We start from the raw sequence: 24798 nt of genomic DNA on the forward strand, positions 1-24798 counted from the left end.
AATCAGAAGCAATCAGCTAAGCTTTAAACATCAGCAAAGTCTGGGTTACAATATTTAGGAATGGGAAATTCTAGCACAAATATAGAACACGCATTTCCGTAAGTCTGAGCAATGTTCTGTTAATCATTGGTTCTGCTCCTATAATCTGGTGTTTGTTGGCAAAATCTAATGTAAAGCTGCATGAAGCTTTCATATTGTTTTCCTTAAAGCCGAATAAGCCGTTCCGATAGATTAGCGGCGCTTTATTTGTTCATTTTGTGCAATACAGTAAAATTTCCCAAACAGTAGCAGTTGGATTTTTAATGATAGCTTCTTGTGTAGCACAAATAATTAATTTTAAAAGTATTGTCCACCTTCACGAACAATTGCACGTATTTGAGGATGAAAATGATTTTTTTCATTAAAAATTTTGCACCGTTTGTATTCTACGGCCATGGCGTCGAACAGTCTATTGCTTACTAGTACTACAGAACGAGTTAACTGAGAATCTATCGGTGAGCGGAAGAGTTTGCAACTCTTTTACCTGTCTTCTTTTTCTGTTTTTCTCACAGCTGATCTATGACCACAGACCACATCAAAGTTGAAAATGCAAAAGGGTACAAAATTTAAAAATATGATTTTTTAAGCTAAAAAATATCCCCCCAAAGGAGGACAGCTCAGCCCCTTTAAATAAATGAATATCAACCAAAAGTTGAAAAAAAATATGTTTTGGGAGCAAAATCGTCTCAATTATCCATGATTGAGACTTTAAATGAATAAAAAAAGAAAGTTTTTTATGGATATATTGCAATACTGTAGCATAGGAAACTGTAAATGCTTCTGTCAATGATTAATAGCTGATGTGAAAAAAGAAATGGATTGTACAACACAGGGATAACAAGTGAGGAAAAAAATCCTATCGAGAATGGGATCGATTTTTTTTATGCACTAGTGTGAGCGAGCCCTAAAGGTGAATATATTTTTGGAAGACCAAAATACCATGTATCACTCTGTTATAACTTTGTTTTTCAAAGATGGCAAGTGAGGAAAAAAAACCTACCACTTTTCTGGTCGAGAATGGGAACTATTTTTTTATGCACTAGTGTGAGCGAGCCCTAAAGGTGAATATCTTTTTGGCCAAATAAAAAAGAAAGTTTTTTATGGATACATTGCAATACTGTAGCATAGGAAACTGTAAATGCTTCTGTCAATGATTAATAGCTGATGTGAAAAAAAACCGGATTGTACAACACAGGGATGACAAGTGAGGAAAAAAATTCTACCACTTGTCTGGCAGAGAATAGGACTGATTTTTTTTATTATGCACTAGTGTGAGCAAGCCCTAAAGGTGAATATATTTATGGAAGACCAAAATACCATGTCAACACTCTGCTATAACTTTGTTTTTCAAAGATGACAAGTGAGGAAAAAAAAAAAAACACTTTTCTGGTCGAGAATGGGAACTATTTTTTATGCACTAGTGTGAGCGAGCCCTAAAGGTAAATATCTTTTTGGCCAAATAAAAAAGAAAGTTTTTTTATGGATACATTGCAATACTGTAGCATAGGAAACTGTAAATGCTTCTGTCAATGATTAATAGCTGATGTGAAAAAAAAACGGATTGTACAACACAGGGATGACAAGTGAGGAAAAAAATTCTACCACTTGTCTGGCAGAGAATAGGACTGATTTTTTTATTATGCACTAGTGTGAGCAAGCCCTAAAGGTGAATATATTTATGGAAGACCAAAATACCATGTCAACACTCTGCTATAACTTTGTTTTTCAAAGATGACAAGTGAGGAAAAAAAAAAAACACTTTTCTGGTCGACAATGGGAACTATTTTGTATGCACTAGTGTGAGCGAGCCCTAAAGGTGAATATCTTTTTGGCCAAATAAAAAAGAAAGTTTTTTTATGGATACATTGCAATACTGTAGCATAGGAAACTGTAAATGCTTCTGTCAATGATTAATAGCTGATGTGAAAAAAAAACGGATTGTACAACACAGGGATGACAACAGTGAGGAAAAAAATTCTACCACTTGTCTGGTCGAGAATGGGCCCGATTTTGTTTATGCACTAGTGTGAGCGAGCCCTAAAGGTGAATATATTTTTGGAAGACCAAAATACCATGTATCACTCTGTTATAACTTTGTTTTTCAAAGATGACAAGTTAGGAAAAAAATCCGACCACTTGTCTGGTCAAGAATGGGACCAATTTTTTTTAATGCACTAGTGTGAGCGAGCCCTAAAGGTGGATATCTTTTTGGAAGACCAAAATACCATGTTAACACTCTGTTATAACTTTGTTTTTCAACAAAGGAAGTTCTTAATCTTATGTTTCTATATTTGACACTACCCACTTTTATATTTCAGTACTGGACGGGAAATGAATTCTGTATTCTTCTGACATTTTCAGGATTATCAGATACCCGGTTGAAGAAAATGATCTTTATATATTCATGTTCTATATAGACTTGTTTAGTTTGACATTGACTTGGCTACATTTTGTATTTTGTCTTGACGCAACCTAAATTGTTCTCAGAATACTAAGAAAAAGTATACCCATGCCGAGATCTATAACATATGATCCAAAACCATTTTTTATATTATTGGGGGGAGGCGCTAAGAGGCAACGAAGATAATAGAGCACATTAGTGGAGTAAGTGCCTCATTAAAGAACACTCAAGATCTAATGTACCTGCATAAATGTCAGGAGTAAGGAAGGACGTCTGAAGACTGGAAAGGAACTTCTAGAAAGAAAACATCATTTTTAATATGTGAGTAACAAATCGATAAAAATTAAGATTGCGAGCATTAAAAACCAAAATAGTGACTACAAGCAAAAATGCAAAGTTAGGTGTGATAAAAATCAAAGCGTTGGCTTCTAAAGGTCACTACCGATAAAGAAAGCTGTATAATAATACTCCTACTTCTTCCCCGAAGGATTCATTCAAATGTCTTCTATAGGAAACAAGCCAAACGTGAACCTAGTGATATTACCAATGATTTGATAAATTAAAATAACATCTTCTCTTCGTCGCTAAATTAGCAGGGTTAAATGAAGACCTCCAGCTATATATGTCAATGAAATTAATCTGGGTGATATTAAGGATAGGAAATTGGTGATAAATGGTTACATTGGATTCCAATAAAGGTCTGACATAATAGTTGTGAAATCAAAGAGTCAGCTGGAATAAAACAATTACAAAATAATCAATCACATGGATATATTCTCCATGCAAATACTGAGCAGCAGAAAACCAAAGCTTAAAGAAGCAGTCTGGTCAATATTTCGATCCTCTCAATATACTGCAATCATATTATATGGCACTGTGTACTTACAATTGCTCATTTTGCCTTTCTACACAGATAATTCTTCTCTTTTCCATTAGGTCTATGACATCACGTGATTAACCCCTTTCTGACCTCGGACGGGATAGTACGTCCGAGGTCAGAAGCCCCTCTTTGATGCAGGCTCCGGCGGTGAGCCCGCATCAAAGCCGGGACATGTCAGCTGTTTTGAACAGCTGACATGTGCCCGTAATAGGCGCGAGCAGAATCGCGATCTGCCCTCGCCTATTAACTAGTTAAATGCCGCTGTCAAACGCTGACAGCGGCATTTAACCGGCGCTTCCGGCCGGGCGGCCAGAAATGACGGCATCGCCGACCCCCATCACATGATCGGAGGTCGGCGATGCTTCAGAATAGTAACCATAGAGGTCCTTGAGACTTCTATGGTTACTGATCCCCGGCAGCTGTGAGCGCCACCCTGTGGTCGGCGCTCACAGCACACCAGCAATTCTGCTACATAGCAGCGAACATCAGATCGCTGCTATGTAGCAGAGCCGATCACGTTGTGCCAGCTTCTAGCCTCCTATGGAGGCTATAGAAGCATGGCAAAAGTAAAAAAAAAAGTGAAAAAAATATAAAAGTTTAAATCCCTCCCCTTTCGCCCCAATCAAAATAAATCAATAAAAAAAACACAAACCTACACATATTTGGTATCGCCGCATTCAGAATCGCCCGATCTATCAATAAAAAAAAGCATTAACCTGATCGCTAAACAACGTAGCGAGAAAAAAATTTTAAACGCTAGAGTTTTTTTGGTTGCCGTGACATCGAATTAAAATGCAATATCGGGCGATCAAAAGAACGTATCTGCACTGAAATGGTATCATTAAAAACGCCAGCGTGAAACGCAAAAAATAAGCCCTCAACCGACCCCAGATCATGAATAATGGAGACGCTACGAGTATCAGAAAATGGCGCAATTTTTTTTTTTTTTTTAGCAAAGTTTGGAATTTTTTTTCACCATTTAGATAAAAAATAACCTAGTCATGTTATGTGTCTATGAACTCGTAATGACGTGGAGAATCATAATGGCAGGTCAGTTTTAGCATTTAGTGAACCTAGCAAAAAAGCCAAACAAAAAACAAGTGTGGGACTGCACTTTTTTTGCAATTTCACCGCACTTGGAATTTTTTTTCCCATTTTCTAGTACACGACATGGTAAAACCAATGATGTCGTTCAAAAGTACAACTCGTCCCGCAAAAAATAAGCCCTCACATGGCCAAATTGAAAAATAAAAAAGTTATGGCTCTGGAAAGAACGGGAGCGAAAAACGAACACGGAAAAACGGAAAATCCCAAGGTCATGAAGGGGTTAAAAACAGACTAGCTGAATCCTTCTAAGCTCTATGTAGAAACAGGAAGTCTCTTTTCCCAGCATGAGTCATCATAAGAACTACAATTCTACATCACTGCAAAATCCCTAGCAGGGAGGAGAAGCGTAGCTGCTGGGTCAGTAATTGAAGAGGGGGATGACTTCTCATGGAAGTCAGTGTAGTGTTCGGAGATCCGAGAGAGAAAGAAACTCTCTGGGGGGGTACTCTGCTTCCTTTGGCAGCCCCCTAGCCCTTACTATGACCATTTTACAGCACCATAGTTTGGGTCCCCATTGGCTTCTATGGGGTTTGAGATGAAGTTTGGAGAGAGTTCTGGTACCCAAACCGAGCTTTGGACTAAAGTTTGGTCGAACTCGACGAACGCAAACATCCACAGGTTTGCTCATCAATAGATACCAAGTCAGTAGCCACAGACTATTTAGTGTGTTAGCACAGATTCTTATTCTATGAGTAAATGTAAATGAATCCGCTGTTAAGAAATTACATTTATGTCAAGTTTGACAAGAGAATGTCAAGAAACAATATATATTAAACTGAACCTGTGACTCCATGACAGAGGTAGAAACATAATTTGTTTCTTTTAGAAGATGTTTTTTCCCTTGTAGATGCCTGTAAAATGCAGTATATGTTTGTTCGCTTTCTCGTACAAAACTGGATTTTGTATTCGAAAATGTTCAATTGACTCATCGTCACTTTGGAAATTCGTCGTAGCAAACAGGATTGATTCATATCCTAGAGACTCAATAAAGAGGAGCTTGTTTGGTTTTTTGTTATACCGCAAAATATGAGAACCTACAAAAATCCAGTAAAATCCAAAAGATATAAAACTTATAAAAAACAAATCAGATAGTTCAACTTTAGACATTTGGTGTTTGATTTCATTGTGCCTAGAATTTTGAAGGTCACAAGGCCATAGAGAACTTCCTCTTTACGATACAGCAACATATACAGACGCATATCTGACTTTTATCTTATCGTAATTGATCAAAGATCTGATTGGTTGCTAATGTTTTAGTACAATTTGGGAAATAGTTGAATATAAAAAAAACCTTCAAATAGTGACACATATACATAATGTACAATATATAGAGCCTAATGTAAAAATTCACACTCTCCGTACAGTCTATTTTATATGGGCAACGAAAAAAAAAAAATCCTCAAAATCATATCTGACCCCTACAAAAATTGTTTAAAAGAGCCGAGCAATGGTTGTTTTTTCCATCTAATGTGCTGTCCTCTACCTGTTGTCAAGTGTAATCCACAGAGAGGCAGGGTGTCTCGGAAAATGGTGACCTTTTTTTTCACTTTCAAACTTTGGATTTTTTTTTCACCACTTAACCCATTATCAACCAATGTCCTTTTTTTGGGACGCCTAATCTTTAGCTTCTAGCAACTAAGATTTTATAATTTTTATAATTAGGTCCAATTTTTTGTGTTGTGTTTGTAAAATGAATGTTTTCAAAATAGGAAATCATGTCATTGTCATTTTTAATTGAATATTGGCACTCCCTTTTCTGAAAAATCCGTACGTGAAAAAATTTTGCAAATTATGTTTCTGATTCATTAGGACCCAAATCATTAAAAATCTGTCATTAAAAAAAAATGAAAATTGCTAATTTGGCTAGTAATGGGTTAAATAAAAAACAACTTATATATGTTCGGTATCAGTGAACTCGTAATGGTCTGGAGAATCATAATGGAAGGTCAGTTTTCGTATTTAGTGAATATGATACATAAAAAAACCCCAAACAAATGTGAAAAAGCTGTTTGTTTGTTTTTTCATTTCAACCCACTTGGAATTTTTTTTCCTACTTTCGAGCACAATATATATAGTAAAATCAATGGTGTCGTTAAAAAGTTCAACTCGGACCACAAGAAGATATTCATCACATGGCCATATTGATGGAAAAATAAAAAAATGTTATGGCTCTGGTAAGAAGGGGAGCAAAAAATGAAAGGGCAAAAGTGGAAAATTGCAAGGTGGTGAAGCGGTTAAAGTTAAGGTTCGGAAGACATGGCAACTGTTCTGGAAGTAAAAGGCCCCCCATTCTCAGAGCCTCCCTGTCATTTCATGAAAGTTGGAAATATGATTTATCGACTAAGAGACTCCAGGATTACTGTCACATATTTTTGAACATTTTTTGGATGATCAGCATGCAACACCAGAACACTCCAGAACTGATGAACAACATGCTGAGAAAATAAACCGTTGACTCCACATAGGCTGAAGATACTCTGAGATGATTTAGGATTAGGAGCACAGCTTGAACTTCTTATCACAATAAGATAAGTACTTGGAATTACTATAATAAAAAAATCATTAGTACAGTTGATCCATTCAAAAAAAATCCAAAAAACACATGGAGGAACAATTTTAAACCCTGGTTAGAAAAACAAGAGGTTTGCTCTGAGAACGGAACATATTTAGATGCTTGGTATTGTTTTCTAACCTGTCTAGAAATATAGAGTTGAAATATAAATGTTGGCTGTGTTTTATGGTCTCTCAGTCTTAAGAAACTGTAGATCACTGGTAAGCAAATGGCAAACTGGGGTTTCATGTGGTCCTTCGGTGCTCTCCTTGGAACCCTGATCCCCATCCATTATTTGTTTACAGGCTGGTCTGTGTAATACATCATCTTTAGACCTCCTAAAAGTTTGCAAGATTTGAGGTCTGAAGAAGGTAGAGTCTAAAAGGGTTTTCCTCAGGGGCGGACATATCATTAGTTCTAGCTCTACGGAGGTCCAATACTTCAGGTAGAGCCCACTGTAATCTTAAAAGTAGTTTCATGTTATCAATTAGATTACACATAAGGGTATGATCTATTACTCTTCACAGCTTACAATTATGGGAGAGTAATAATTAGGGGCCTAATTCACCAAGGCTGGCATTGGTCCCACTGTTTTTGATGAGGAGGCATGCTGGAATCTGATGCTCCTGATTCATGAAGAGGGGAACACATCTTCATGACTCAGAAGCATCTAACAAGTGGTGTGCGATACCTCACTCCAGTCAGTGACTGGAGGGAGATTTCTGACAACTGGAACGGTACAGCATCACGTCTCCCGCCACCATCCTACCCCAGCTCCACCCATTTCAAAAGAACTGGGAGAAACTAAAAAGCCAAAAGCCACAACAGGTTGCCATAATTTCGAGTTGCGCCTAAATTTTGAAACTTTTCAAAGCTTTTACATCAAAATTCTGATGTGAAAACTTTGATGAATCGGGCCCTAGGAGATTTGTAGAGATGAGCATATCTTTTGAGATTAGAATTTCGCTGCTTTGCCAAATTTTCTAAAAAAAAAATTAATAAAGTTGCAGCAAATTTTAATACTGCAAATCCTTACTTTAAATGCCTGGAAAATAAGTGTCTAACACTCTGAGGTCTCCTAGGAATGTATTGAATCCCTTTATCAGCTCTTTAATGCTATTATAAAATTAAGACAGAGGAGTTTTAAATTGTCCTCTTGTTTTGCAGTGTGTGAAGTCTAAAAATAATGGTCCTATTAAGCAGCAGTTCCTACAGTATATCTCAAATCAAAAAATTCACAGTCACACTGACTCTGCAGATCCTGCACCTCCCTATCGGTAGTCAAACCTGTGCGCTCTGACCTCCTACCCCTAGACTCCCTTCCCTGCCTTTATCATTTATTATTAGGCCGGGGTCACACTTGCGAGTGTGATGCGAGAAACTCACGCCAGGCTCCGCCAACAATACCCGGCACTGCCGGCGAAACTCGGGACCGGGGTATGCGGCTGCATGTATTTCTTGATTTTCATGAACTGTGTTGTCAGTGCAAAACACACAGAGACATGGCCATTTTTCCCCACAGCACAGGTGATAAGGGTCAATAAATGGCTATAGGTTAGTGAAAAAGTACAACACACACATGACAACCATATGTCATCTGTGTATAAGAGAATCTTTATTCTATTTCTTACTCTATAGCTCTGTGAAAAATACTGATGACACTGATGGTAAATATGGACACATGGATGACACACGAAGTACACACTGATGGGAAACACTGATGACATCAGTACCGATTTTTCATGTACGTGTTTTATATGGATGTGTGAAGGAGACCTTAGGGTGTCAGGAGAGGATGAGGCCAGCAGCATGAGAAAAGGCCACGTGCACACGTTCAGTATTTGGTCAGTATTTTACATCAGTATTTGTAAGCCAAAATCAGGAGTGGAAAAATTATTAAAAAAAGGTATAATAGAAACACGTCACCACTTCTGTATTTTACACCCACTCCTGGTTTTGGTTACGAATACTGATGTAAAATACTGACCAAATACTGAATGTGTGACCATGGCCTAAGGTGCAACATTAGAGTAGCTGAGAATGTCATCTCTGCTACGGATGGTCACACAAGACAGGTAAAGTCTAATGTGACCACTCTGGCACAGTTATGTCCTTCTCTATGGGTGTTCCATTTCAGTTAAAACAATGGGTGCTACTTTTTGATCCCTAGCACGCTGCCTTGTTATGATTGAACACCGTTATTGTTGGGATGAAAGTACGAGCACTCTGAGAGCTGAAAGAAATTAAACGCCCAGTCGAACAATAAGAAAATTGGCGCCAGAAATTGCTTCACTCTATATGTCCACAAGTGGAGAGAAAAAAATGATGAGGAAGGTTTTCTTCTACATTCTTGCTACTTTGTGCCGGAATGTGCAGTTTATAGTGCTAAGATTTGTGAAAGGCTATGTACAGTTGAAAGCAGAAGTTTCCATAGACTATATACTGTAAAAAGACACATCTCCATGTTTTTCTCAATATCTAACATGAAATCAGAATGAACCTTTCCCGTTTTAGGTCAATTAGGATTACCATAATTATTAATATTTGCCAAATGCCAGAATAATGAGAGAAAGAGAGAATGCTTTAAGGCATTGTTATTACTTACTGCAAAGTCTAAAGTTTACATACATTTCATTAGTATTTGGTACCCATTGCCCTTAAACTGAATGACTTGGGTGAAACGTTTGGGATTTCCTTCCACAAGCTTCTCATAATAGTTGGTTGGAATTTGAGCCCATTCCTCCTGACAAAATGGTATAACTGATCCAGGTTTGTATGTCGCCTTGCTCGCACCGGCCTTTTCAGCTTTGCCCATAAATTTTCAATAGGATTGAGTTCAGGGCTGTGTGATGGTCACTTTAAAACATTGACTTTGTTATCCTTAAGCCACTTTGCTACTATTTTGGCAGTATGCTTCGGGTCATTGAGCATTTGGAAGACCAATTTCCACCCATGCTTTAACTTCCTGGCTGATGTCTTAAAATGTTGCTTTAGTATTGCCACATAATCTTCTTTAATCATGATGTCATCTATTTTGTGACATGCACCAGTCCCTCCTGCAGCAAAACAACCCCACAAGATGATGCTGTCACCCCCATGTTTCACTGTTGGGATGGTGTTCTTAGACTTCCAATCTTCACCCTTTTACCTCCAAACATAACGATGGTCATTATGCCCAAAAAGTTAAATTTTAGTTTCATCTGATAACAGAGTGCTTCCTGTCTTAGCAGTGGACACTGCTGACTCTCACACAGCGCGCTGACACACAGATCTCCTCTATCCAGCTGACTGATGAAGGTCAGGTATTGACCGAAACGTCTCATTTTTCTGGAATTTCTTCACTCAATAAATAAGTTCTTGAACACACCTATACAAGTGCCAAGTATTTCTACGTCACAGCTGACGGATTTGGTTATCCTACTTGTGCATCACCAGAATTCCAGAAGTGCCATGTTTTCCAAATTACTTCATCTGATTACAGGACATGTCTCCAAAAATTAAGGTCTATGTTCTGTAAGATGGCCGCTGGCCGAGTCCTTGGGTGGAGATATGTGTCATCGTGGCTGCAGTGATGTGAGCTTGGCAGCATGCTGCAGCACATATAGTGCTGAGTGACATATTTGGGCCATTCCAGGACTGGGTTTTACAAACAGTCATAAGAGATGGGTGGAAATGACTGCTCACATATCCCACCCCCAAGGGTGTGGTTTGGCAGATAAAATGGAGGCCGAGCATGTAATTCAATGTCTGGAGCTTGAGATGTGTGGATCTCCATTGTGTTGGTCTGTGCTAAGGCTTAAAGAACTGAACGCTATCTTGAGCGGGCAGACCCTCTGCGTGTGTTATATGGACGTTTTACTTTCTGTTTTCACTTTGTGCCATAAAAGGCTCTGCTTTGTTTTGCCATCCAGAGAAGTTTATGAACTTTAAATAAACTTACTTGGACATTTCAGCAATACCGCTTCCTCTGCCTACTTCAAGCAGCTGAGTGAGTACAATCCTCTACAGTTCCTGTGTGCGTTTCCAAATATTAATCTGTTTTTTTTTATATTTCATTTGGAGAAATGGCTTCTTCCTGGCAGAGTGGCCTTTCAGCCTATGCTGATACAGTACTTGTTTCACTGTCAATATTGACACAATCTTACCAGCTTCCGACATCATTTTCATAAAGTCTTTTGCTTTTGTCCTTGGGTTAATATGCACATGTTGGACCAAAGCTCATTCATCTCTGGGACACAGAACTCATCTCCTTCCTGATCAGTATGAAGGCTGAACATTCTCATCTTGTTTGTACTTGCATATAATTGTTTATGCAGATGAACGAGGCACATTCAGGTGTCTTGAAATTATAACCAAGGATGAGCCAGACTTGTGCAAGTACACAATTTTCTTCCTGATATCTTGGCTGACTTCTTTAGACTTTCCCATGATGCTACTCAAAGAAGCAGTGTGTTTCAGGTGTGTATTAAAATACATCCACAGTTGTGTCTCTAATTAACTCAGATGTTGCCAAAAAAACCTATTAGAAGCTTTCAACCTCATGAAATCATCATATGGGCAGTCCAGAATTGTTTAAAGGCATAGTAATCTTAGTGTATGTAATCTTTTGACTTTGCTATAAGTAATAAAAATGCTTTAAACATTCTCTGTCTCTCATTATTCTGGCATTTGGCAAATATTAATAATTATGATAATCCTAATTGACCTAAAACGGGAAACGTTTATTCTGATGTAATGTCAGATATTGAGAAAAACATGCATCTGTGTCTGTTTATATAGTGATGGAAATTTCTGGTTTTAACTGTATATACAAGTACATGTATGCTTTTCATATTGTCCACACCTGTTACTTGTCATAGGTGAGTTTGAACAAGCCTTACATGCTTGAAACAAAGTTGTTTACCCACAATTTTGGATAGGTTATAGCAATTTTTTGGGGCTTTGTGTGGAAAGATGTCTATTTTGCCTTTTTTTCTTTTTTTTTATTATGCTGCTCCAATATACACAAATGAAATAAACAAGTATAACAAAACATGTGTAATTGCAATAATTTTCAGGGAAAAATACTTCATTTTCTTTAACAAACACATACTACCCTATGGTTTAGCATTTTCGGGGTTTCGTGCGGATAAATAAAGTGAAGGCAAAGATTGTTTGGTTAGATAACTACAAAACAGAAAAGTGGCCTATATTGTTTTTATGATTTATTGGCCCAGAAGACGGCCAACAGAAAACCTCTGGAGGACGCCAATTTATATAACAAACCTCCTTCATCCCAATATGATGTACTTAAATCTGGAGTACCCGTGGGACCAGAAGAGAATATACAGTAGAGTAATATAAGGAACAGTTCAATAATGTTGTTTGTTTTTTTCTGCCTTTATTTAGAGCTGGATTGTAGGTGGCAAACTAAGTCCCAGATTGAATGTCAGGAATAGAGAATGGTAGACATCACGGCACAGTATGATGAGCCTGTTAGTGATTTATATATGCCATGACAGAGCCTGAAGTGACGCTGCCTATAAACTGTGCTCTTCATTAGGATGGATCCCGATATAGATAAAGACTAAGAATTTCACTCTGTCTGTTAAGCCGAAGCCCTGTGGAAATAATTGTGCTGCCAGGAGAGTCTCTCACACTTCTACAAAGTTGTATTTCTCTCCCGTTTTTTGTCTATTTTTGTACAAATGCCATCAGACACCTCATGTATATAAGGTAACAACCTGTAAACTCTGCAATAAATAAGAAATATTATATAATAGTAAACTTATGGCGTATGTTCCCAATACTATAGTCATACATGTAATATAGACCTAGAGGCTCTATCAAGCCTCTGACGACACCGCACCATGTTACGACGTGCGTTGCTCCAGGACTAGTCGGTACCTCTGGGGAGACATGTTGGTGACAGCACAGCGTGCAGTGATGTTAGAGGCCTGGTCGACCAAAAATTTTGGCCCAGAGTGACAAGGACCAAAGAAAAAATTGTGGATCAGGGAAATCAAAAAGTTGAGGTGATAAGATTCAGAACCGAATGAGTGGCTGTAAGAGTATCATGATTGTTTGTTTTGTCAAATCCGGTCATCCCACATATCTCCAGATATGCAAACCCTAAAGGAACTATAAAGCCACATTAGATGATTGCTGGCCGAACAATGGTTCCACTGATCGTCTGGCCTGCAGCTATCCGTGCCGTCGCTCCCCTACACAAGGGTGCTCATTCGGCCAAGCACTCCTGTGTTCTTTTTGAGAGGGCCACCACCAGATATGTCTGGTGGCGGCTTATTTTCTAGAACAAAAGGATCGACTGTCCAAAATTGAACTTTCTGGATTTTTAACTCCCCCGACAATCAATTGTCCTGTTCCACCATAAACATTGGACTTAAGGGCTTTCGAAAGCATACATTGTACAATGGAAAGAGCCACTACTTGCGTACTTAGAAGGCATCCAAATACCTGTATTATATTCTATAACAGTCTTTTTGTGCACATGTGATCCTGAAAAAGTCAATTAAAAAAAGCGGAGAAGAGACATAAAAGAAAAAGTAGGCAACAATATGGATCCATAATCAATCATTTCAGCCTCCATTGACTTACATGCAGCGAATTCAGCTTTGTAATAGAGAATTCTCCAGTGGACATAATGCAAACTCTGCAAATTTTTAAAGGCTTATCTCTAGAGTCAATGTATTGAAGACTGTAGCATAACGAAGAAAAGGAAATGCACAATTTGCCATTTATAACCAAAGCTCTCCTTTACATTCTACTACAAATACATTATACAGTATTCCTAATTATAGAACTTGGTGCCTTGAGCTATGACTGTGCATGTAATCTAATCTTCATTTTTCATTTATATGACGTTTTTTAATTATTTGGATTTTTTTTTTCTATACGAGGCTCTTATGTATTTATTTTTAATTACAAAAAGCTAAGCAAATATCATATAGAAAAAAAATGTAAACATAAAATGAAGCGGCTATATATATATAACTAGACACATTATTTTGAATAATTTATGAAGGAAGTGAATTATAATATCAATTCATGACTTAATATTCTGAGCAGAAGCTATTTCGGCCCTCTAAGTCTAAGTCTTATAGAAGTCTCCTTAACGTACTCGTGCATGCTTCCTTCAAATGCTTTTATCTTCCGTTAGTAGAAAAAGCTAATTTACATAGACATTCAATGATTTACCATGCTTAAAATGTAGGCCAAGCATACCTGTAGGCTGCAACACGTATGAAAGCAAAGCTTCTGTTTCATAAATGTCTGCTAAATGCAGAGAGCAAAGCATCCGGCTGAACTTGATACATACCGCCTTTGACCTGTAAGAAGCTAGGTTTGCTTTCGGCATAATGCAGTTTCTCCAGAATTGCAATGGGGAGTATAGACTGATAGAGTCTGGAATATGATATGTTACTTCAGCCCAAAAATTTGTCATCCCAGTCTTTATTTTATCTCATGGTTTGAACATTGATTATGTCTAAAAGGTCAATGCTCTGTGGAAAACAGTTGGCCATCACTCGCTTTGGTCAGCACCTGTTCCTGTTAACAGTCCTACACACCTGGTTTGACCAAGAATGCATATGTTATGCTTTGAGAGAAACAAGTACTCCACTTTAGACTCCATTGATGGCATCTTATCTCCCAGGAAAACAAAAGGTTCAGTCAAGGGTTGAAATTCAACACATTAGTTGGTCAGGTCAGCCAGTCTTGCCAAAATCTGCAGGTTGTGGCAATTGTTATTATGTGTGGTAGCCTTTAAAATCTTGCAGCTAAGGGGTTCCACAACCAGATCTTTAATCTACAGTATTGTGCAAAGTTTTAGGTAGGTGTCAAAAAAAAAGCTGCAAAGTGAAAATGCCTGAAAAAATTGAAGTTTTAATTATGGAGGTAAGCGGACTGAGGATCAAGTTTGAGTCAAAAATAATTTGCAGTTTCATGTGAATTTGAACACTTTGGGAGTTGATTCACTGTTTTAAAAAAAATAAATAAAAACACTTGCCTGCACCATTTCCCACACTGCACATCCATGAAAGAGCAGGCTAATTTAATTTTGCATTGTCACCTGGGCTTCCCCATAATGGCTTGCAGTAATGACATCTAGCGGATTATCGTACCTTGTACAGTGGTGGTCAGTACCAGGGCCATCACAGATCAGAGGTTCTCAGTGGGGCACAGTTTGCATGGCAGAGTCGTTTTCTGTCTCCAGAGTTACTGGGTATATCTTTCTCTAATCTAGTAGTATGTAAGCTGTTATGGTCAGTGGGATCATCTCTCTCTAACTCCCTTCTGTAGAGTGTAAGCTCTTATAGTCAGTAGGGTCCTCTCTCTCCTGTAGAGTGTAAGCTCTTATGGTCAGTGAGGTCCTCTCTCTCCTGTAGAGTGTAAGCTCTTATGGTCAGTGGGGTCCTCTCTCTCTCCTGTAGAGTGTAAGCTCTTCTGCTTAGGTGGGGTCCTCTCTCTCCCTCCTGTAGAGTGTAAGCTCTTATGGTCAATGGGGTCCTCTCTCTCCTGTAGAGTGTAAGCTCTTATGGTCAATGGGGTCCTCTCTCTCCCTCCTGTAGTGTGTAAGCTCTTCTGCTTAGGTGGGGTCCTCTCTCTCACTCCTGTAGTGTGTAAGCTCTTCTGGTTAGGTGGGGTCCTCTCTCGATCCTATCTCCTACATGTATTTTCTGAGCAATTACAAATTTTTTCAGTACATGTGAATTTATTTGTTATAAATCAAAGCTTTGGGGACAATTCAGCGAATATGGCAAATGTGAAATTCAAAGATTTTTTTATCTCAAGTTCATAGTGCATTTTTATCAATTAACAAGATTCCACATGAAAGAGTAAAATAAATCTAAATCAAAACTTTTGCCTTTAAAACAGCATCAAAACATCAATTCTTCAGCACACTTGTATACAGTTTTTGAAGGACCTCAACAGGGAGGTTGTTCCAAACATCTTGGAGGACTAACCATAGATCTTCTGTGGGTTTAGACTTGTACAAATACTTATGTCTCTTCAAGCAATCCCACACAAACTGGATGGTCAGGGCTATATCATCATTTCCAGAATGTCTTGCTCTTATTTACACTGAGATAGTTCTTAAAGAGGTTGTCAGGACATGAACTCTATGAAACTACAGACTTGTGAATCCTCACAGCTCGCATTGTATACTGTGAGGATGTTCCGGTGCCTGCAGCGAGTGGTCATGTGACCTCAAGTATGCGATTTCCATACTTCTGGCCACATTCCGACTAGACTGTTTCCGACCTCTCACAATAAACTTGCTTTGAGCAAGGCCAGATATGGTCTAATGGGCCAGTGATCGCATGTATACAAATTGTATGCTTGCAGTCATGTCACTCCTCTCCCAGTTCCAGCACTGGAGAATCCTCACAGTGCACAGTGCTTACGCTGGGATGATTCACAAATCTGCAGTCACATAGAGTGACTGCAAATTTGTAATTTAAGCATGGGTAACCCCTTAAATGATTGGCTGCATGGTTAAAGTTGAAATTTCTCAGCATTAAGGACACCACGAAATGATCAATGTTGAAGACCCCTCAGCCCAGAACTGATTGCAACCAATGAGACCCAGTTATACTCATCTACTGTTCAGAGAAGTCTGGCCAGAAGAGCTCTTCATGGAAGAACAGCAGCCAAAAACCATATCATTGACCTGGAAGCAAGATCAAGTGACTCAAATATGCACAAAAACATAGGAATTGGGGCACAGAAAAATTACAGCTGGTGATATGGACTGATGAGTCAAAACTTAAAATATTTGGCTGTAACAGAGGATAGTTTGTTTGGAGATAGACTGGAGCGCCGTACAATAATGAGTGTCTGTAGGCAACAGTTTGGCAAGTTTAGGGCTGCATTTCTGCAAATAGAGTTGGAAATTTGGTCAAGAGTAATTTAGTTCTCAATGCTGAAAAACACAGACAGATACTTATCCATCTGGCAATACCATCAAGACGGCATCAGATTAGCTTCAATTTTATTCTGCAGCGGGACAATGACCCCAAACATATACCCAATTAATGTCATTTTGAACGATCTTCACCGTAAGGAAAAACATGGAGGACTGGAAGTGACAATATGCCGCCTACAGAGCCCTGATCCCTTAGATTACATGAAGATACCAAAGTTCTTACTGAAGATCCACAGAAGATCTGTGGTTAGTTCTCCAAGATGTTTGGAACAACCTCCACGTCAATTTCCTTCAAAAACTTTGTGCAAGTTTAGGTAGAAAAATAATGCTTTGAAAGAAAAGTCTGGTCACTAGTGATGAGCGAATATACTCGTTACTCGAGATTTCCATAGCACGCTTGGGTGACCTCCGAGTATTTTTTAGTGCTCGGAGATTTAGTTTTCCTCACCGAAGCTGAATCATTTACATCTGTTAGCCAGCTTGATTACATGTGGGGATTCGCTAGCAACCAGGCAACCCCCACATGTACTCAGCCTAGCTAATAGATGTAAATCATTCAGCTGCGGCAATAAAAACTAAATTTCCGAGCACCAAAAAATACTCGGAGGACCCCCGAACATGCTCGGGAAAATCTCACTACTATTATTGAAAGCGTTCATACTTTGCAGCATTTTTCTACACCTAAATCTCAACGTGGATCCTTTTTGTTTGTCAGATTTGTACTGGGATGGAAACCATCAGTAACTGGGTGAGGTAAACTTGAGAAATTAATGTTGCCATACCAGGAAGAGATTTTGCCCCTTAACAAAGGTCCTTAAATGATGGCAAACTTATGTAGCCAATAATGCAGTAGTTTAGCGGGTTGCCCTTATCCATGAAAAGCCTGGAAATAATGAAGAAAGCCATGTAAAGCTTCTGGCCAACAGTTCCACAGATGCTGAATAGAGTGGTGGTGCATATGTGTGACCATCGCTCTGTTCAGACATGAGATATTGGACCCCTGTTCTGATGATCAGCAGGGATTCCCTAGTGATCATGCATGTATAATTTCTCTTATTTTTTGCTGTCTTCCTCTTAAAGTGAGTGGATAGGTGAATTATATTGTCTAGTAAGCCTAAATTCTTGGCTAGACTATTCATTTTATTGTTGGTTCTTTTTTTTTTTTTTTAAAAGTTGGTATTTAGTTAGTATATTGATTAAAGGGAACCTGTCATTTTGAATAATGCAAAAAATCAGCAGATATGGGGTTAATTTTCAGGTTAAGCCTTACAAAGATGGCCGGCTGCCATACTGAAAATGCGGCTCCTGGGAGAAAATGATCTTTATTTCCTTCTGCGGCCTCTGGATATCAGTCATAAAGGCTTGTGTGGCTACATTCACGGCTCACATCACTGTGAGTAGTGGCTGTAAAAAACACATCCCAACATTTTAACTGACAGCGGTAATGTACTGATGGCATTGAGAGCTGACTGTCAACTAAAGTGCCCGGACGTGCTGAAAATTGATGCTCACAGTGCTGTGAGCGGTGACTGTAGATGCAAGGGAATATCTTATGGTTGAAAGTTGGCGGCTCCTAGGAGGAATAAAGTTTATTTTTTTCCAGGTGCAAAACTTTCAGTACGGTGGCCGAACAGCTTTTTAATGCCATGGACTTGCAGATTAACAATATATATATAATAATAGCATTATCCGATATGACAGGTTCACTTTAAGATGGTCATTTAGACAACTGTTAAATGGAGATGTCCATGTCAAATGTTACCTTCGATCCAATCACAGAATCCACTTATTTAATTTTTCCTGTATTATGTAGGTCGATAAACCAATTGTACGATTTATAATCTCATGAATTACTTAACACTCTCCTGAAAACATATCAGTCTCAGTTACCTAAAATACAAGTCTGATGACATCACTAATGCTACATTCACATTAGCGTTGTGCGTCGGCGACGCAACGCACAACGCATGCAAAACGCATGCACAACGCAGCGTTTTGTGACGCATGCGTTCATTTTTTGCATGATTTTTGGCGCAGAAAAAACTGCATCATGCAGCGTCCTCTGCGCCCTGACAGTTGCGCCAAAATGACGTATGCGTCACAAAACGCAAGACAATGCATGTCCATGCGCCCCCCATGTTAAATATAGGGGCGCATGACGCATGCGTCCCGCGGCTGCGCCCCACGCTGCGCCGCACAACGCTAATGTGAACGTAGCATAACCTATGCCTTCAGGACAAAAATGCCCATTAGTCCACATTTATTCAGTTTACATAATTTTTAGGGTTGAAAATGTATCAGCTTTACCATTCGTTAGTTGGTTTAATAAGAATTGCATACAAATATTCTCACGATTCCAATCAACTTTGATGCCCAATTTTTGTTCCAGATTCAAAGTCAAATAAATCTGAAAGTTTCAAATAATTTTATGTTTTGTGTCTTCCAATGCCTACTACTATTTTCAGGTTGTTCTCACAAATGGGTCATTTTCTTTCAATTTGTGTAAAAAAAAAAGTTTTGTAAACTTCTCATGTCAGAAAAATCCATACTTATAATGAAGATTACGACCTTCTTTATGTGTGACTTGAGTGTATTAAAATCAAAGAACAATTTTCAGGCTCCTAAACTATGTTGTCTTAGCAGAAGGCACCCTTAGAAATTATCTAAATGTGATTGTTGCCACTAAAAGACCAGAATCATAGATTTCATTCATCCAAAACACATATTGAGTTTATTTCTTTAGTCCAACTTCTAAATACCCTAACAAAAGATAGGATTCAATTTAATGTCCTTCTCAGCACGCCTGCCTGGTACCCAGCACATTGGTGCACCAACCCCATCTTCCAAGGTATGGAACTGAAGACATCAGTCCAAAGACAAAGACCCTTCATTACTTTATTGAAGGCTATTAGTGTCAAAAGTAGACTACTGACTGGTTGGACACTAAAGTGTCACCCATACCCAAGGTGCTTAAGAGGATCCAAAGATGTCTTCTGCACAAAGTAGACATCAGTAATACAAATGGGCGGAAGGTCACTTACATCAAAAACACATATTGAGTTATTACTTTAGTCCTGAACAGTGCACCTAAATGCCGTAACCAAAGATAGGATTCCATTTAATGTCCTTCTCAGCACCCCTGCCTGGCCTGGTACTTAGCACATTGGTGCACCAACCCCATCCTCCAAGATATGGAACTGAAGACCTCAGTCCAAAGACAAAGACCCTTCATTACTTTTTGAAGGTGATTAGTGACAAAAGTAGACTATTGACTTGTTGGACACTAAAGTGTCACCCATACCCAAGGTGCTTAAGAAGACCCAAAGACGTCTTCAGCACAAAGTAGACACCAATAATACAAATGGACGGAAGGTCAGCTACATATTTTGCATTGAAGCCCATATACTTCAACCTACGCTTTTATGTCTTAGATTGAGTAAATGCTACATATTTTACATCTTTTAGGGGCCAAGAAAAAACATGATAATCTCAGCATTAGATATAGCATACCAGTTCAGTATACAAAATAAATAATCTTAAACATCTGGGGGTGTTACAGCTGATCAACTCTTATGCAATGTTCACCCAACATCTCAAAAGTATAAATATGGGAGAGTTTCAGTTGACAAGAATTCCAACATATGACACATTTTGTCATAAAATGTAGCATAAACTTTATGTTCATGCTAAAGCCAAAACTTCAACTTTTAAACATTCCAAAGAGAACATAAAATATATTCTAATAAAGGAAAGGACATACTGTACATACAGATTATCGTTGGAGCCATTTACTGACCTCAGTGGTAATGCTGAAGAGTATGGCATGGGACCACTGAGGCCAGTGATTGACTGCAGTGGTCACATGCACGGCACATCATCACTATAGGACAAGACCTCGAAGGATCATTGCACTGGAACAGACATGGTTTTGCTGGGTGAGTAATGATTGGTTTGGTAGTCTATAACATTTTTAAGAGGACTTTCATTTATTTTACTTGTACTCAGCCCCTTTAAAACTCATGTCAACTTTTTAATTCCATTTTTCAATATACCAATTAATGAATAAAAAAAAGTTTTAATAAGTTTATGATTAAGATTATAGGCCTTTTGTTACATGTCTAACAGAAACTTTATGTTTCCAGTTAAATAAAACCAGGGGCTCACAGTAAGTGCGGTCAATGTTGCCACACCAAGGCTATGGAACATGGGGATGAGAGGGTGAGGGCCAAAAATAAGAAAACCAAAACTTTTAAAGACCTATGATAGTTGGGGACCCTTTTGGGGGGTCTACATTGGGGCCCACAATCATTAAGTGAACATGTCATTAAGTAAAAAACAAAAACCATAGGAGGGCCAGATGCTACTTTCAATTGTTCAGTACAATGCAAAATAGAGGAAAATGTATCCAAAACTGTAAACCATCTGTTCTTCTCTGTATATAGCTGGCGAGACTAGTGATTATGTATAGTATGGATATGGGATATGCTTAGAATCCCCAAGTTAAACTTTGTCCAATCGTTTTCAGAAGTTCTTGTTAGAGTTCTGGTATCGATAATATTTCAGATCCCACATGGAATATCATTCAGTGGGCAAAGCTGTCTACTAATTCAGCGAAAGATATTCTAATTCTCTCACCTGTAGGTAAATTTGTCCATGTTCCTTGGTCCGAGAATGGACTGTTGAGTTTGGAACAGAAGACCGCTGACCAGTCCTGGAAATCACAGTCCATACTTAAGGCCGGGGTCAGTGAGCGGATGCGATATGCTAATGACCCTCGGCTCCTGCTCTGCTGCGAGCGGGAGCCGAGCATCATGCATCTGTGCTCCGAGCATCTCGCATTAAGAGGCTCAGCGCACAGCTGCGGAGGAGGCGGAGAAATGAATTTCTCCATCTCCTCCATTGCCGGTGTCACCATATATCGCACATCACTAGCATGATATCCGAGTGATGTGCGTTGTCTCGCTCGCACGCATAGGCTTATATGGGTGCAAGTGAGCCGAGACTCGGCCGAGTGTCGGTTACAATTGAAGCATGCGGCGATTTCGCCTGCACATTGTAAACGGCCGAAATAAAAAACGATAATGTGAGCTGCCCCATAGATGAATACTGGTCCGAGTGCTATGCAAAGTTTTATCGCATAGCACAAGTCCGTATTCATCGCTCGTGTGACTCCGGCCTTAGGGAGATAATCCATGTTTGAGATTTTGACCAGCGGCCTACCTGACTGTATATAGATTAAGAAAATGTGTCTGCTCAACTAGGCCGAAATGGCAATTGTGTAAGAGACTGGAATTAATAGCTGTTGACCAAAGACATAGTAGGACTAGGACACCATATTTTTTATGAGACTAATATTACGGCTCTGTACAACTGAAAGGTTGTGTAGAGCCGCCTAAGGCCTTATTGGCAACCAACATCCATCTTTCCCATAACTATTTTTCTCCAAAACAGCTTTATACAGGAGCAAAACTTGATTGGGAATAGGCTGATAAAACTAGCTTCAGAAGTTTAAGCAATAAAATGTTAGTTTTCAATCTAGAGTAATGATCTCATAACTTTATGACCCTTTTAGAAGTCACCCACCTGAACCACTTAGAGCGTAAGGAAAATACATCTCTGACAAATGCATCTCTGTCCAAAAAGTTATGTTCTGAGCGACAGCGAGTGCACTTCTGAGCCATCTCGTCATGATTGAATGAGAAATTTGGCCCATGTTCAAAGTGACCTAAGTCACTAATTGATCCTTACAGATTAAAAAAATGCATTAGTTGCTATGTAGGACACATATCATTTAGCCAGTGTTCACTTCATTGATGGCAAGATCTGCCATGTAACATCCATCCTGTCATCTGTGGTTCCAAAAAAAGAACAGATTTTTTGGAATGAAAAAATGTGTTATCTCAAGTAGACATTTTTTTCCGTCTCTGACCGCTGGACCAAGTTCTTACATCAATACTCCCAATTTAACAAGCATGCCCGTGGCCAAATCTGATAGAGCTCAAGTCTTAGGAAAGGGATGAGTCTTTCATCTCCAAAGTGCCGGACTGCTCATGTACAAAGACATCACGGGCAATTTCTAATTTGTTTTAGCAGTTGTGAGGTGACAGTAGAGGCATGGAGCAGGCTCACAGCAGAGGTGACATAGGCACACGTCATTACATAGCGATAAACAGTACAGATCTGCATTGGGGATGACTTTTACAGTGTAATCTCTCCATTCATTATATGCATCCTGCAGGCCCTTGTGGAGCACAGCACCTGCAGTGGATGTTTATGATGAATGACCCTCTGCAATAGACAACACAGGTTCACGTGAGGGTTTTTTTAGGAGTGTATCGTGTGCTAAGATGCAGGTTGCACTCACCCAACACAAAGTACGGCAGTTCTGTATTCTCCAAATCATCCGCTACTGCGATCTCCCCAGGGAAGTCATTCCGGACGGAGAAGAGAAGCTTGGGCTCAGAGGCAGATGGACTGTGCATGATGCTGAGGTCGTTCTCTCGGAGGAAGGGGAGAGCTGAGACCGTGATGCTCTTCATTTTACACTCAAGCTCTCTGGATGAATCCTCCTCTCCGCCACTTCTTGATATGAACAGGAAACCGGCTAGCAGCACCCAGAAAGCACCGGCAGGAGCCATCTTTAGTCTTCCAACACTTCCTATGTCTCTCAGCTGCAGGCACAGAGAAATCTACAGTATCTTCACACCAACACGGTTAACTATCAATGACCTCACATACAGTATGCACTTCCCTTTACTCTAGCTACAACTACAGGCACAATCTGCAATGGGCAAGGGTTAAAAGAGTGTTGAAAGATCCCTGAGCAGCCCATGTATACACGCGTGCCCCGCTACTTTGCAGATGTGCTGTCAATTCTCATCCCACCATCAATCATCTGTATCACATGAAAACAATACTTAATTTTGGCTTTTATGTCAACCGGTGTAAACCCTTCATCATTCCTTGCAAGTACCCAACCGTACGCTGGAAATACAATGCCACAATCCTTCACTGCAGGCACAAACACATTGACACACGTATCCCTCCTACCTGACAGCCGGTGTAACCCTTCACTGCAGAAATTCCCTCAGTACCTGTGCATGTCCATAATCTCTCCCTTTAACTCCTCGCTGCACCTACAAGCACAGCATCAAGATGCACAGTTACACACACTAAGCCACATCTGCCTATCACCTCTGCCCATCTGTCTCGCTTTATATTTCTTCCCTCCTATCCCTTGTTCTTCCCCTCCCTCCCCGAGCCTTTCTTGCTTGCTTCCCGTCTCCCTCTTGCTAGGGTGAAGGAAGAAAGACCCTTTTTTCCCAGGGCACAGCAGCAAGAAGCTGCTGAGTGCAACGAAGACCCTGAGCCCGGCTGTGATTTCTTTTGTCTGTAGGCAGTGGGGATTGGAGGGAGATGAAAGAAGGATGAGATAGAAGAGAGGTGGAAGGAGGGGATGAATGGGAGAGGGAGGGATGGATGGAGCGAGCTTCCACTGACTATATGCAGCACAATCCTGGTCTGCTGAAATCAAAGAACCAAAGGTGGAAATCACTGTACACCCAGATGCCTTGTTTTTCTCAACCAGGCTGAATGATATAATACAATTCAACTTTAACGCCCCCTCCACAGACAGCTTCCATTATATTCGCGTTTGCAGTAATTCCAATACTACTTAGTTGTCATTGGTCTATAGTTTGGCTCTGCACAGTGACATCCAAAATCACAAAGAATCACAATAACTTTTACACTCGTGACAAATCTAAAATAACATCGTACAAATTAATATAGAATGAAGTAAAAGTGATACAAAAGGTATTATCATAGATGACATTGTTAATGTTTACAAATAGAACACACAAATAATAACTAACACTTTATAACGATATAAT

General features: G+C 39.3%; 1 protein-coding gene across 6 annotated transcripts in view; it reads right to left on the bottom strand.

Moving 5' to 3' along the window:
- The window catches only part of ASTN1 (astrotactin 1), a 476663-nt gene extending 452363 nt beyond the window's left edge, over positions 1–24300 (bottom strand). For 2 of the 6 annotated variants that reach the window (XM_077276252.1, XM_077276249.1), the window contains exon 1: positions 23271–24300. In XM_077276252.1, the coding sequence (XP_077132367.1) occupies positions 23271–23544 (274 nt within the window). In that variant the 5' untranslated portion in view covers positions 23545–24300. The remainder of the gene's footprint in view (positions 1–23270) is intronic. The other 4 variants (XM_077276255.1, XM_077276250.1, XM_077276254.1 and 1 more) reach the window with 4 other exon arrangements.
- Between the last annotated feature and the right edge of the window lie 498 nt (positions 24301–24798).

Source organism: Ranitomeya variabilis, chromosome 8, assembly GCF_051348905.1.
Source record: "Ranitomeya variabilis isolate aRanVar5 chromosome 8, aRanVar5.hap1, whole genome shotgun sequence".
Lineage (NCBI taxonomy): Eukaryota > Metazoa > Chordata > Amphibia > Anura > Dendrobatidae > Ranitomeya > Ranitomeya variabilis.